Source organism: Sinocyclocheilus rhinocerous, unplaced genomic scaffold (assembly GCF_001515625.1).
Source record: "Sinocyclocheilus rhinocerous isolate Xijiao unplaced genomic scaffold, SAMN03320098_v1.1 scaffold182, whole genome shotgun sequence".
NCBI lineage: Eukaryota > Metazoa > Chordata > Actinopteri > Cypriniformes > Cyprinidae > Sinocyclocheilus > Sinocyclocheilus rhinocerous.
In genome coordinates, this window is record NW_015655576.1 from 1,587,964 (window position 1) to 1,603,061 (window position 15,098).

Here is a 15,098-nt window from a genome sequence, read left to right on the forward strand (position 1 = left end):
GCTTCATTTAAACATTTGAATGCCGTTTACAGCATGCCAATACTTGTATTAGGTCAGAAGGACACAAAGAGGGTCACACCTGTGCAGTGTTTACAGGACAGACACAGACATACACACACTGACAAACACTAACCCTCCTCCAGCGCTCAGAGACATGTGTTTACTCTGAGCTCGTACACACTTTACGACTGTCCGCTCCTGCCTGACCGAATATAAAAGGGTCCGAACAACTGCACACTGTCTGGACATCACACATTCCTCACACACCAGTCTCATAGCATGCTGCTGAAAGCACTGACTCGCACACTGACTTGACTTGAGGTTATCCAACACCAACACATGACGGATACATTCAGCTTCCATCCAGGTTTTGCCACATATCAAAATATTTTTATATGCATTACTCTTTTGTGTGTTTACAGTCAGCGGTCAGGATGTCGTAGTGTCAAATAACCCATAGAGGGTTTGAATTTGTCATATGCTGAATCAGAAAGTTTGTCCGTTATTATATTTGGCACACAAGCTTGAGAAGGATAATTTTTCCATTCTTTATTCTGTGTATTGCTGCTCAGGTTAGAGAATGTGAGTTATTCCTTTTATTTCATTTTTGACCTCTCAATCGTATAGATTTTAAAATCTTGCTTATTACTTATAAAGCCCTGAATGGTTTAGCACCTCAGTATTTGAACGAGCTCTTACTGCATTATAGTCCTCCAAGTCCACTGCGTTCTCAAAACTCTGTCCATTTGATAATACCTAGAATATCAAAATCAACTGCGGGCGGCAGATCCTTCTCCTTTTTAGCGCCCAAACTCTGGAATAACCTACCTAACATTGTTCGGGAGGCAGACACACTGTCCCTTCTTCACTGTTCTACAGCCCTGAATGTCAGTGGAGATCAGGACAACTAGATAAGCCACAAAGACAGATCCCCAGTGAAGACCTTGTCTCCTAGACGGCCACTGGGACAAGACCACAGGAACCAGTTGAGTCCTCTGCACAATGTGACTTTGCTGCAGCCTGGAATTGAACTGCTGGTTTCGTCTGGTCAGAGGAGAACTGGCCCCCCGACTGAGCCTGGTTTCTCCCAAGGTTTTTTTCTCCATTCTGTCACCGATGGAGTTTTGGTTCCTTGACTGCTGTCGCCTCGCCTCTGACTTGCTTAGTTGGGGACACTTAATTTCCAGCGATATTGCAAGGAAAAGGGTGAATTATATAAACTCAAAATCAGTTCACAATCCAAGGCTGTTGTACATAGACATTCATGAATGCTGCGATAAGGGTTCATGTGTGTCTTATCTAAAAGTCAGCCTTGATACTGTGTGTGTGTGAGTCGCAGACACTGACTCAGGTTTCTATAACTGAACTAGTCTTGGCCCCCTTAAAAATCAAGTTTGGTTGTCATGACAGCGGGATCTAATTATCCAAGCATTCCTCAGAGGAAACACAAGCTCCTCTTCCAGACACAACGCTCTTTCACTCGCACATCAACACACAATAAACAAAACTTGTGCTGGAAGTGTAGTACAGTACTGTACTCAACTGTACTACAATCAGAGGAAAAGACAACTTATCGAACATTCTAAATTCAACAATAAAACTAAATATATAGTAAAGAGTGTATAGAATATGCCATTTGTACTAATTTAATCAATCTTATACAAAAGTAATTTGATTCTTTCTTGTATTAGTAATTTTAGTATGCGCTTTTGTCATTTTTATAAGTTTCTTTTATATTTCTGTTTAGCTTTCATTTATTTTTTATTTCAGTTTTCGTTTTAGGACGTAACTTAAATGTATTTATTTCAGTTAGTTGCCAAGACAAGTTTTTTAAGTTTAAGTTTTCTTTTGATTATTTCTGTTAATATTTTATTTTATTTAAATTACCATTTTTTTTTTTTTATATATATAGTTTTATTTAACAGTAACAACACTGATTAGTACTGGAGTACTGGAAAACACACACACACACACACTCTTGTGTCTCTTTTAACTTGGGCCACTAAGCAACCACCTACCAACGCCCTAGCAACCACCCAGAGCACCCTAGCAACCACATAGTAATGCATTAAAACCACTCAAAACAGCTAAACAACTGTGTATAGCTGTGCCCTAGCAACCACTGAACCCGTCAACAACCAGTCAAAATACCTTAGCAACCACATAGCAATGCCCTAGCAACCACAGAACACAGCAACAAACAATCAAAACACCTTAGCAACCACAGAATACAGCAACAACCAGTCAAAACACCTTAGCAACCACATAGCAATGCCCTAGCAACCACACAACACCCAAAGCACCTTAACAACCACATAGCAGTGTTCTAGCAACCACAGAACATGCTAACATGCTTAAAAATAAATGACTTTTGTTTGCTAAGGAAAATGTTTAGGTAAAAGTGTACTATAGGTAAACTATTATCAGCAAATATTTTATACTTCACACAGGCTTAGCCATTTTACTTACACAACTGGTGCTTATTAATTCTACAAAATGTTTTAACCTTCAAAATATTCTGAATGTGCATGACATAATCACTTGCATTTACATAATGTTACATATATTTACTGGAATTTGTTGGGACAGGCAGTAAAACCCTATGGAAACAGCAGGTATTATAATGTTGCTTTAGGGGCCACTGCTAATCCACAACACACATTAACACACACAAAGCAGTAAAGCCCTGTCAGGATGCATTTGCTTTTTCATTCCAGCTAGTCATATGGGTTTGTCCTCGATTTCTCAGTTTCTCTCTCACTCACTCCTTTTTTTTCTCTGGTATTTATGTGTTCACAGTTGCCACGGCAACATGAAACACAAACACTGTGGCGGCAGACAGGAAGTGCGTTTTGAACCACAATGGCGTCACTGTGGCTGCTGCTGTGTAGCACTCGGACTGCTCATGTAGTCTTCATGATATTATCCATTACTGTTACGCACGCCGCGCACCACTTGCAGCCATTAATAGTATTGATTTTCCAGCTGTCTCGCTCACTTCTGTGCTGATTTCTCTTTATGTCGGTCATTATGTGTAATATCAGAGTGTGTGTTGTGCTCTTGGTCCTTGAGAGTAATTTGCAGCAGATTTTCTCATGAGTTGCTATGTGTGTGTGTGGGCCTATTGCAGTATGTTACATCAGATTCGTACTGCTGTTTATACATCATTCTTTTTCCTCTCTGTTTTTTTTTCACGGTCGTGTCTAAATATACCCAGCTGAAATAAACTCTTAATGGGACCTCCCTCTCCTCCGTTCAGACCATCTTTCTCTCTTTGACTGTCATGTCTTCATTTCCTTGTTGAAATGTGGTAATTCAGGTATTGTCATGTACGATGATACAGATCTTTCAGGTATTTAGATAATGACAGCTGCACTCAAGGAACTGCCAAAAAAAAACATTTTCTTTTTTTTTTGAGCTGTGGCTCAGCAGATAATGCACATACTCTGACATACTGAGTCATGCACATTTGACATGCAAAGGGGACGTTTCATAAAGGGATTGTTTGTTCACCCAAAATGAAAATTCTGTCATCATTTACTCACCCTCATGTCGTTCCAGACCTGTTTGATTGACTTTCTTCTGTGGAACACAGATCGGATCCCACTGACTTTCATTGTATGAATAGACATTTCTTTAAATGTATTTTGTTTTCCACAGGAGAAGGAAAGTGAGTAAATGATGACATTTTTTTTTCTTTTTCATCAGGGGTCACAGATTGGCATGAAAAACTGCAGCTTAACTGAAAAGTCGTAGGTTAAAATGCTGCAAGGGCCTGAAATTTTCTATATTAACTAACTGTCTGGCTGTTACTAGTATACATTCTTTTCCTCCCGACTGAGGGCCAAATCTGAGTGCACTTGACCCCCCTCCCACACTCCATCCAGCTGACCAGTGTGCTGCCCATCAGCTCCCAGAATGCATCTGCATGTGACCCTCCAACTGTTTCATTCAAACAGCAAAGCTGGAACAACAGATGATAAACAGTTTTTAACAAAAAATCTAACCCTAAGCAAACAACAACCAAGCACTGCCCTAGCAACCATCCACAACCCCCTAGCAACTGCATAACAACATACTAAGAAAACATAGCAACACCCTAGCATCATTATGGTGAGTTTTGCACGTGTAAGATAGCACAATAGTTATAGTCATCATTGTTAAAACAAATAAATCTGAATGAAAATCACTTAAGCATTATATGAAGTCCTTTTACAGTGTAAATGGGAAATGAGACAAAATGATCTCAGAAAAAAAGGAAATGAAAGCAACAGCACTTCCTCTGCATGAGATCATTTTAATGAGATCATTCACTGTCACAGTGACACACTGCTGTTCTCATGCCTCCCTATAAATAAATGCACATCTAATATACTCCCTTCTTTAATATACCTCCAAAATACACCTTCTTTGTCTCTCTTTCACAGTGATGCCCTTCGAATGCCACTCTTTCATGGGAATGTCCATATACCTCACCCAACACCCACAGTCTGATAAATGTGAGCCCTTGAATCCATTAGCACACAAACACAGACTATATAATTACCATACCACTACTGCAGTCCATTATGCATGCTTTAAAATCTGCTCAGCAACATTTAGACCTGCAGTAAAGGTACATAGAAATGGCTCTGCATTATTGCAGTGATGTATGGCAGAAACATATACCATGTGTATTGCTACTTGAAAACAATACTTTAGCAACCGCATAACACATTGTGGTGACAAAATCTTTTTTATGTGCAGTTCTGAAAATCCAGTGACATCAACTGACAACCTTGAACTAGTGTTTGGCTGACAACTCGTGTGATGTTGCAAATGTCAGGTTTATGCATGTGACCATTAACCTACCATAAGTGCAGGGTAGTAACTCATTACATGTAATCTAGATTAGGTAATCAGGTTCCAAAAAGTAAGCACTTGTAATTAGATAATATTACATTATAAAATGATCATTATCAGATTACAGTTACTTTTTATAGATTACATGATTACAATGGCAGTAAATTAATCATGATTTAATTTTCCCCAATTAGGGCCTATTCTTTTCTCTTAAATGTTCCTTTGTAAAATTCTACCGCTTTTATAAATTTGGAAAGTCTTCCAGGTTTTCAGCAACTCTCAAACCCCCTGTAGTTTATTCATGAACCCCAGTTTGGGAAACCCTGGCATAATGTAATGTTTAGTACACTTAATGATGTTGATAGCAAACAATGGAATATTTTTTGGGTCAAAAGTAATCCAAAAGTAGTCAGATTACATTTCATAATACATGTAATCCGGTAGATTACATTACAAACTATAATTTGTGTCATGTAATTTGTAATACTATGATTCATAAGTAATCTACCCAGCACTGCCTACCATTACAAGTTTATAGAATGTATACGTTAACTTTTCTCCTGCGGTATACCGATCAATCCGAGCAATTTTCACTGCAAGTTCACGGTTTACTGTGAAGGTGATTATTAGGGCCTTCTGACATCATCCAGTTGGCAGTGTTTTTGCCAACACACAATGCTTGTTTTGGTTGAATAGATTTTTGGTCATTTTGGCAGAACGTTTGCAATGAAGAAATCCAGTGTATTCCCAAAACACACATTGCTGAGGTTGACCACCATGGTGTAATAGGACATCCTGGACTCTGGATCTCAGTCAGTATGGTTACATGGACTTGAAAAGTTTGTTTTAGTCAGACTACAACATTAATTTGTCTCAAAAAGTCATGTCAACACTTTAGTCAGTGTAAAAGCACTTAAAATTCATGCAAAAATGTTGTTCCAAACCTTTTTCTCTCTCTCTCCATACAATGAAAGTAAGACAATGTTGTCTGGTCCAAAATATCTTCTTTTGTGTTCAGCAGAAGAAGAAAAAAAGTCATACAGGTTTGGAAAAAAATGCTGACAGAATTCTTATTTTAGGTTGAACTGTCCCTTTAATTCACACTGGCTAAAAGCGACTGCTAAATGGCTTCTTACTGGATGTAGATACTACACTGCTGTCATCGCTGCACAGCTGCAGAGTAATTACAGAAGACTGCACTTAAAAGAAACAGTAGAGATTATGTTTCCAAAAGGTGCCATGAAAGCATGTGAATACCATGCTTTGAGTACAAAAAAGCTAAAAGCTATTAAATATTTTCACTGTTATTGTCGAAGAAAAAAGCTTATTGTATGTTGACCTTTTGTGACAACATGCCCCAAAGCATGTGGTATAACACTGGGAGCCTGACATCTAATAAATTGTTATAAGTTTTTCAATAAAACATCTATGAAACAGCAAACAAAAAAATAAAATAAAAAAAAAGTTTAAGGGATAGTTCACCCAAAAATGAAAATTCTGTCATCATTTACTCACCCTCAACTGTTTGGTTATTGGGCGAACCCAAGGATAACTGTTAAAACAATGTTTTAATAATTGTTAATCGGCTATATGCACAGTTACTTCCTGGTTTTAGATAAGCCAGCTCAGTCATTTCCGGTCAACTGTCAAAATCAGTTGTGCTATAAGGGAAGCACCCTTTGCTCGGTTTCTCTACATAACCCATTCACAATTTGAAGAAAAATTTTGTTTGTCTAGATATAAGAGGACCAAATGTCCGCGCATACAGATTCAGGAATGACACACGCCAGTGTTAAAACTACACGAGTGAATCCGCAAAATTGTTCCGCGAGTCATTGCTGATTGACAGTAATAACTAGCAAAGAACAAAACATCTGACTGAGCCGATGTCAAAAATAGAGCTGTGCATTAAGTGATTCAAACTAAATTAAGAGTAATTAACATCAGCATGGATTGCACGGCTAATGTACTTCTGAAGACGTTGTTGTACTAATTTAACCACGGAAAAAAGCTGCTTAATCATATAGAGAAGGACTTAGTAAGCAGGAAAGGGTGCAATATTTTGACAAACTAAAGTTAATAGGTGTTAAAGATCCATACAAGCTGGTTCCTTTGTCGTGGACTGACGACCCGACAATTCTTCCTTCTGTTTCTTATCCCGTCATAAGCTGCGTTTCCATTACCCTTTCAAACTGCGCAAATTGAAATTGAAAATAAGCCTAATGGAAACACGTCAATTTCGCAAAACTCCCATATATCGCAAAAAAGTTTCTACGCTGGCATAAGGTGGTTTTTCAGGCAATTCGACATATGTTTTGTCGCATTTACAAGTCACCTGGTGTACGTAAGTCACATGATCATTCTTTAATCTACTATAACCTCCAAGAAACACCTCATACGTGGCCGCTCTCAAGTATAAGGGGCTTTTCTTGCCATTAATGCTTGAATAACTCCATATTTACATGTCTGCAGCGCATTACGGCTCCAAAAGGGCCACCGGAGCTGATCAGGGCCCCTCTAGTCAATGCTTGTGTTTATAGCAGCTGCGCCGCAGCACGTTTCAGAAGCGGCTTTCCACACTGCTTCGCTAAAGATACACATCTACGACTCTTTTGATGAAAAAAAAGATGGTTGCGATATAGGCCCTGTCCCAAATGGCACACTTCATGTGCACTTGCTGTCTTACAATGGCCGCCGCGTGTGAATGTCCGTTAAATCCACGAGAACGTAGGGTGTCCCATTCGTCATTTTAGCTTTTAGAAGGGTGCTCATGAGCGCCCCCTTTGCGGCTGGTATGTACCCTTGATGCGCACTTCTGCCAAGCCTGCACTGAGGCAAGCTCCGCAGCAGACTTCTGACAGTCAAAGCGGCATTACGTCACGAAAGTGTGGGCTCACGAGGGTTTAGGATGCAATTTGGGACAGGGCCATAGTAAACCTACCAAGATCCATCGCCATGATTTATTGCGAGAGGAAAAAATTACATTGTAGTCGCATAACATCAGTTAATGGAAACACCGTCATATTGCAATCGTTTTTTTATCGACATTATAAAATATCGCAAAAGTTTTGCTCAAATCTGTTATGGAAACTTAGTCAACTACTTTGTTTTTGGCATTGTTTACATTCAGTGCCGCCAATATGGCCGACTTCCAGATTGATGATGTGTTGTGAAAACACCCTATATGCTAACCAAAGTGCCAGGGTGTTAGCATATTATAACATCACTGTATGTGGAACATTCATAATCTAAAAACATAATCCAACAAAAAGGGCTGGAGTTGTACTACAAATGCCGAAGTCCACTTTATCATCGCGAAATTGCTAAACCATTTGCGATGTGACTCATCCAGTGAAATATTATCACCTAAATCGAGCTGTTTGGCTAGTAAACCGAGGTGTGAAGTGGCTGGGTGTGACTGTTCCCCTCCCTCCCAAACTCAGTGCCGGTGTAGTGCCGAAATTTGCACCCTACCAGATTATGCACCCCCTAGTATTGGTAGGTTTAGGAGTAGGTGTGGGGGAGGGGTTAGGATTAGGCAATCAGGTAGCGACTTCAACGAGGGGGTGCATAATCTGGCAGGGGTGCAGAATTCGGCACAACACCGGTGCACCGGCCACGGACAGGACAGATTTCCCGTCTCTCTCTCCAAGCTGTTGTCCTTATTTGGCTTCGGTGAGAGTGTGTGGTTGTGTGAATAGAGAACAGAGAATTTCCTCCTGACTGTGACTCACTGCTGCTCTGACTCACGCTCATGCTAACAAAAACACTGCGTCGCCATGGAGATGCGGACTGCCGCCCTCTCGGCCCGTCTGCAGCGCTCCGGTTTCAGTGGCAGCAGCTGCCCTTCACTGACAAAAGGTAAAGCGCTGGAATCGGATAGTACTTCAAAGAATACTGTGGTATTGCTATTACTATAAGCTCGTTTGAGCGCTAAATTTAAGATTACAACCGCAGGAATATATGCAGACTTCCCATAACGCTAGTAACGTAGGCTATTCTGCCAATCGCGTGTCGGCAAAACAGATTAATTATGCTATATTTTGCACATATTTTTGTGGTTTAGCTACATGCAGGAACAACGAGTCCTCATCTTTCGTAATTCATCTTTTTGGCCAGATTTCTGTTCATTTATTTAAGGATCATGCCCAGCCTTCAACTGTTTTGAAAATGTTTTCTTCAGTTATGTCTTTTCAAAAGGAATATTATTTAATTAATCTGCTACTTCTGAATTAAAAACTTAAATTTAGTATGTATAAATGTAAATTATCGGGGAAATAAGCCTTTATTTGTTCATTTTAAAGTCAGAAGTTCAACAAAAAAAGAAAGAAAGAAAGCTGTAAAAAAAAAATTAACCTTTATATTCATTTATTTCTCTTAACGTACCCCCAGCTGTATTTGTAAACCTTTAAAACGAATTATATATATGTTCCAGCAGAAATGCACGGTCAAGAGTAACTTCACGAGGCTGTAATGTCAGCACCAACCTGACACCTGAAGCAATGTTTGCAGCAGCTTGTTGAATCCAGGTAAACCAGGTAATCTTTCCATACACAAAATGTCCATGCTGCATACTTTGGATATAGTTTTAGCATTGCAGTGTCCACTAACAATTCAAGCTATTCTTGGGGCAAAAGAGGATCTAATAAACAGTTTGTAATTAAGAGTGCAGCAGCTCAAGAAAGTATTTAAACACTTGATTATGTATGAACATTATTGCATTCATTTCTAAAAGAATATGAATATTATTTTTATTGTTTAATTAAAATATTTACTATATTTTATTTATAATTCAAATAAAATATTTTAATTTAATGTTTCTTAAATATGTTTTAGATATTTATAATTATACTCAGTTATATAATTGAAATTAATTAAATTGTAAAAGAAACTTAAGCAAAACATTTAAAATTAAATAATAATAGATTATTAATAATTAAAAACTGAAATAATAGGTACAAAATGATGTGAATAATATATTTAAATGGACATATGTATATGTATACACACATATTAAGTACATTTTGTGGTTGTAAAGTGTTAGTGGATTATGTCTATAGTTAATGTGATGATGAACACCTGTGGTTACGTTTGAAAACCTGAGGTCTTCATAAAAAACACCCAAACACCAGCTAAAAGACATTAAAAGACACTGAGCAAAAATGAGGAAGAAACGTGAAGTTAGTGAAGAGAGCATTTGGGCACAGATACAGACGCTTCATCTAATGCAATATCAGACATTTTTACACTAAATACACTTTGGATTTACAGTTATTGTATAGTGTATGCATCCAAACACATTATGAATTTCTTATAAAGATTTTTTTTTTTTTTAAACATGTTGCTGTGTTGCATTACACTGCTAGACAAGCATGACAGTAAACTGCTTTTTTTATGGTTCCCGCCACAGGTCCCTTAGTTTACCCAGACTTTACAACTTTTTGCACCGTCCTGGGATCCTTAAAATTGTTTTCAGAGATTATGAGGGATTTATTTTGTTCAGCAAAAGACATACAAACCCTGTCAAGCGCATGCACTGATTCGTAATGTGCTAGCTGGTCGTCTTTTTATTGCATGTTAAATTTAAAAAGAACAAAAAGGATTATTGTTCACAAACTCCTTTTATAAAGGCTAAATCGGGTATTTCCAGTGGTCTAGTTTTTTATCAGACTGTCTGCACAGTCCACTGAGATCAGTTATTTTTATTTTCACTTATATGATTATATTGCTCAGGTTTCTAAAGCGTGTCCTCAGTGCAAACAGACACTCCTGTCTCTAATATAAAGACCGAAAGAGCCGCTCACATATCATTTATGGCTCATAGGGTGTCATCGGGTTGTGGCTGGACACGTTTGCTCGTGCCAGTGTCTCACAGTAAGTGAACGTCTAGGAGCTGTGTGAAAAAGTTTGCAAGTGGGGTTTGTATGACATATGGAGAGAAAACGGCAGGCTTTGCAGGGAACGAGCCACATAGACATAAGAACGGGAAAAAAAAGAGCAAAAAATGACTGTAACATAACTGACAAAGTTCAAGATTTGAGTGAATCATTGTGGTTTATATTATTAGTGGTGTTATACAAGCATCACTATTAATATTGCTCATACCTGTGGTTAGGAAATTAAACTAACTCTGAGTATTTGTGCTACATTAATGATTCCTCAAATCATGTGTCTTGTTGAGATGAGAGGTGTTATTATTTGTCAGAGTGATTTGACTTACAATTTCCACCTGGCCGATGATAAAACGGGTGAAAATAAATCCCATCGCATGCACTGATGGACACATACGTAAGGAGCAGAATATTCTGGAGACTTGGAGATGGGCTCTTTTGATTTACGCCAGTAAGGAACCACCTAGCAACCCAACACAACACCCTAGCAACCGCGATGCAACACAACAAAAAGTCAGAACACCTTAGCAACGGAAAAGCATCAGGGCAGCAATCTTGCCACGGACAAGCAGCACTCAATCCAGAGTACAGTTCAGTCAGCTCTCGCAACATCTAAAAAAAACATCTAGAAAAAAATCTATGCGGATCTGACAGAAAAAAGACACTATATATTTCTGACATAACTATTGTTTTTTTTTTTGTAGGAGCTCCAGGTATAGATCAGAATATAGATAAGGAATATAAATGTATAAATATACTGTATATTAGTAAATATAACTACAACCCTTTACTTCACATAGAAATATATATAATAAATATATAATAGAATATTTCATATTAAAAAAATATAAATTATTTTTAATAAAACCATGCCAACTACACATTAGAATTAGTATTTCATTTAGTAATATTACCAGTGTCGGGACTGATTTATTGTCCAGAACACATTTTTATTTGGAAGACGACAGTATATTCCGAAAAATTTGCTATAAACTGATAAATTTAGGCCTATATTTGAGCATTTTGTGATTACTGACACATCTGCTTTGTCAGTTAAACTTTACAAAATCCACCAATGACAATAAACACAATTTTTTATCAGTAAAATCTGAATAAAAATGAGTAAAAATACTGTGTTAATTAAATATAAAATTTTGAACATCATATTTGCTGCTGTCATTACACACACACACACACACACACACACATAATGACAGCAATTTAAATTCTTATTATATTGAATATTTAATAACATATATTTTTTATTGAATCCTTTATTATCAAATGTATACTGACCAGCCTATAGTATAATTTGATTTATCGTTTATTAAATATGACAAAACATTTACCTAGCTTTACAACAAATATTTCAGAACATAAATACCAAACTACTAAACAAACTAAAGTGCTCAGTGACACTTTCTGCTGATGAATGCATTTAAATTAACACAACGATCTCATTCAGAATGTGATTGTGACACTTTATTGAAAAAATGTATACTAATACGAATATTTCTGATGGGAAATGATTTCCCATTACTGCTCATTGCTGGCATAGGGGAGCAACAGAAAAGAAAAAAAAAAACCTTTAACTAGCCTACTTGACTACATTAATACTAAATTGCAAACATGGAACATATCATGAATTATTAAGATGAATAATAGTAATGCTGATGCTATATATCACAATATGTGTGCAGTAAATGCATATAGAGCTCTCTCAAAAGCTTTCATGATTGTCCGTGTTACCAAAATCCAAACGAATAATGGTGGCAATGTTATATCCAGAATCAGCCGTGACAGAGACCGCCTTCAGAGATGAGTTTGAGGGTCACTGTCATAAATCCATTATGCACAAAGTTCAGTGACTCTCACAGCTTCAAACAGTTTCAAACGTCAGTTCCTCAAACTCATGCCTCTATAGATAAGGTATGCGTTACTCTTTATTGTTTTACAAGGTTTGTTTCGCTTCCTAAACCGATTCGGCTTTGCATGATTGTGACTTCTTGCATGCCATCTGTCTGTCGGTATCCACGTCCCAGAATGCACCAGTAGTGAATATACTGTAAATACAGCAGTGACTCTTTGTGGCGTATCTTGCACCTTTGCACTTGTTCGATGCAGAAGTTTCGCTTCTCTTGCAGTCAACCGAGCTGTAAGAAAGTAGCACGTGTTATGATGCTCTCTCTGGTGGTTCAACATGTTCTACTGTATTCCTTCTTCCTTCATAATGAAGCCCAAAAGTGCATAAACAGCGTCCTCTAGTGTTGAAGAAGTGCAATTCCTTTGCAGGTTCCCCTTTCTGGGTCACTCCAGTTTTTTCTTCCTTTTTAAAGTAATTCCAAGAAAGTTGATATCCAACAGTGATACGTCCATTCAAAACAATCGAAACTCACAAGACATCAGCTGATCAGGTTGATTATAGGTTGTGTCTTTGGCAAAAGAACAATTCTTATTCTTCCGATGACTCACATTAAAACATGAACGACATAAAACGAGCTTCATTCATTTGGTCCTTCTAAATCCAATAACATGATTTTGTTCTGCAGAAGCACAGTCTATATGCTGTTCTGTATAATAGTCTCATTTGGCTTTTGTATTCCATGTAGTACGGTTATTGTTAACGTGCTATATTGAAGTGGCCGAATAAACAGCATGAACACGAAATCATGTAGAAAACCTTCTTTACGAGCAGCTTGATCATCAAGTTTTGACTTTCTTAGCCATTCATAAGACGTGCAACTCACATCATCCCCTCTGGGTGTGTTGTTCAACTTCTTATGTTTCAAGTTTTCATTTTCTACAAAAATAGGTGCCTCTTTTCCATCAAAAGCAGTCAGGTGTCCAGGGCTTTGAATGCAACACACGTGGGGGGGGGGCGTCTCTGGGAAGGAGATTCAGAAATTGCTAAAAATCTCATGCTTCTTGTTCCAGTCCATCTGGGGCGCTTTCTTTCTGGCGCGCTTGGCGTGGGCTTTTTCTTTAGCCTCCGCCGCCGTGGGGCTCAGACACAGACCTATTTCTTCAAACGGGTCGAGAAGATGGCTGCTGCTCTCCCTCGAGAACTACAATATATATATATATATATATATATATACACACATAACACAGTTTCAAACAGCCACATTACAGTATGCTTAAAATATTGAGTATTTGGCATTAAATGCATTTTTGTGCACTATATATAAATAAAGCAGAAGTTTGGAATAATTATGAATTCTCTTATTCTCACCAAGGTTGCATTTATTTGATCAAAAATACAGTAAAAAAAACAGTAATATTGTGAAATATTATTACAGTTTAAAGTAACTGGTTTCTATTTAAATTTATTTTAAAATGTAATTTATTTCTGTGATCAAAGCTGAATTTTCAGCATCATTGCTCCAGTCTTCAGTGTCACATGATCCTTCAGAAATCATTCTAATATGATGATAATTAAACAAGAAAAAAATATTAATTATTCCAAACTTTTGAGCATAGTATGTGTGTGTGTGCATATATTTCATATAATTTCTTTTTATATATATGTAGAGATTACATTACATTAAAGACAATAAGCAGTTAACAAATGCCTACTAATATATGTGTATATATATACACACACACACTGAGATACTGTAAGTGAAAATGTGAAGTTATTATCTTAAGGAGCTTTTTTTTTTTTTTTAAATGATCTGACCCTTGCAATGTGTTTTGTCATCTTAACATCATACTGATTTAAATTTAAATTGGTGAAATGTATTAAATAATAGGAATATTTTTATTATATAAAAATAATTCAATTTCTATTCCTATCCTATTATTATCCTATTATATAATAAATATTATAATTTATAAAATTTATAAAACTGTTAAATACATTTTGACTTGAATAATGTATATTTGTATTAGGGGTGGAACGATTCAACTTACGGTTCGGTTTGTATCACGGTTTAAGAGTCACGGTTTCGGTATGGTTCGGTATGTGCTATGTTTAGGCAAAAACTATACTGTCAAATAAAATAAAGAAAATAAGAATCTAAAATAAGTATCTAACTACAAGCAACAGCACAAAAAAATACAATAGAGTAAAGACACCAATAAAATAAACAGTGATTTTAGGTAGGTCTAACATTAGTTTTTAGGTACAGAAATTGAATAAAGTAATGAAATGTAAAACAGCATTGCATATTTGACTGTATAAATTAAAGACTAATCTTTAAAGTTACAAAAGCTATTCAATCAAGAGCAGTGATCGGCCGCCGCCGTTCTCAAGCCCGCCGGCCTCCGCTCACTCAGCCCGCCGTGTGTTTCATTGTGAAAGCGAAACTACTTTATTTGGTCTTCCAAAAGAGGACACGACTAGAAATCAGTGGTTAAGTTGTA

At 37.1% G+C, this 15,098-nt stretch overlaps 1 protein-coding gene across 1 annotated transcript in view; it reads right to left on the reverse strand.

Annotated features, from left to right (window-relative positions):
• Nucleotides 1-12,115: 12,115 nt before the first annotated feature.
• The window catches only part of LOC107718604 (Na(+)/H(+) exchange regulatory cofactor NHE-RF2-like), a 36,802-nt gene continuing 33,819 nt past the window's right edge, over nucleotides 12,116-15,098 (reverse strand). Inside the window, exon 6 of the mRNA XM_016525766.1 lies at nucleotides 12,116-13,798. Within this exon, the coding sequence (XP_016381252.1) occupies nucleotides 13,631-13,798 (168 nt within the window). The 3' untranslated portion in view covers nucleotides 12,116-13,630. The remainder of the gene's footprint in view (nucleotides 13,799-15,098) is intronic.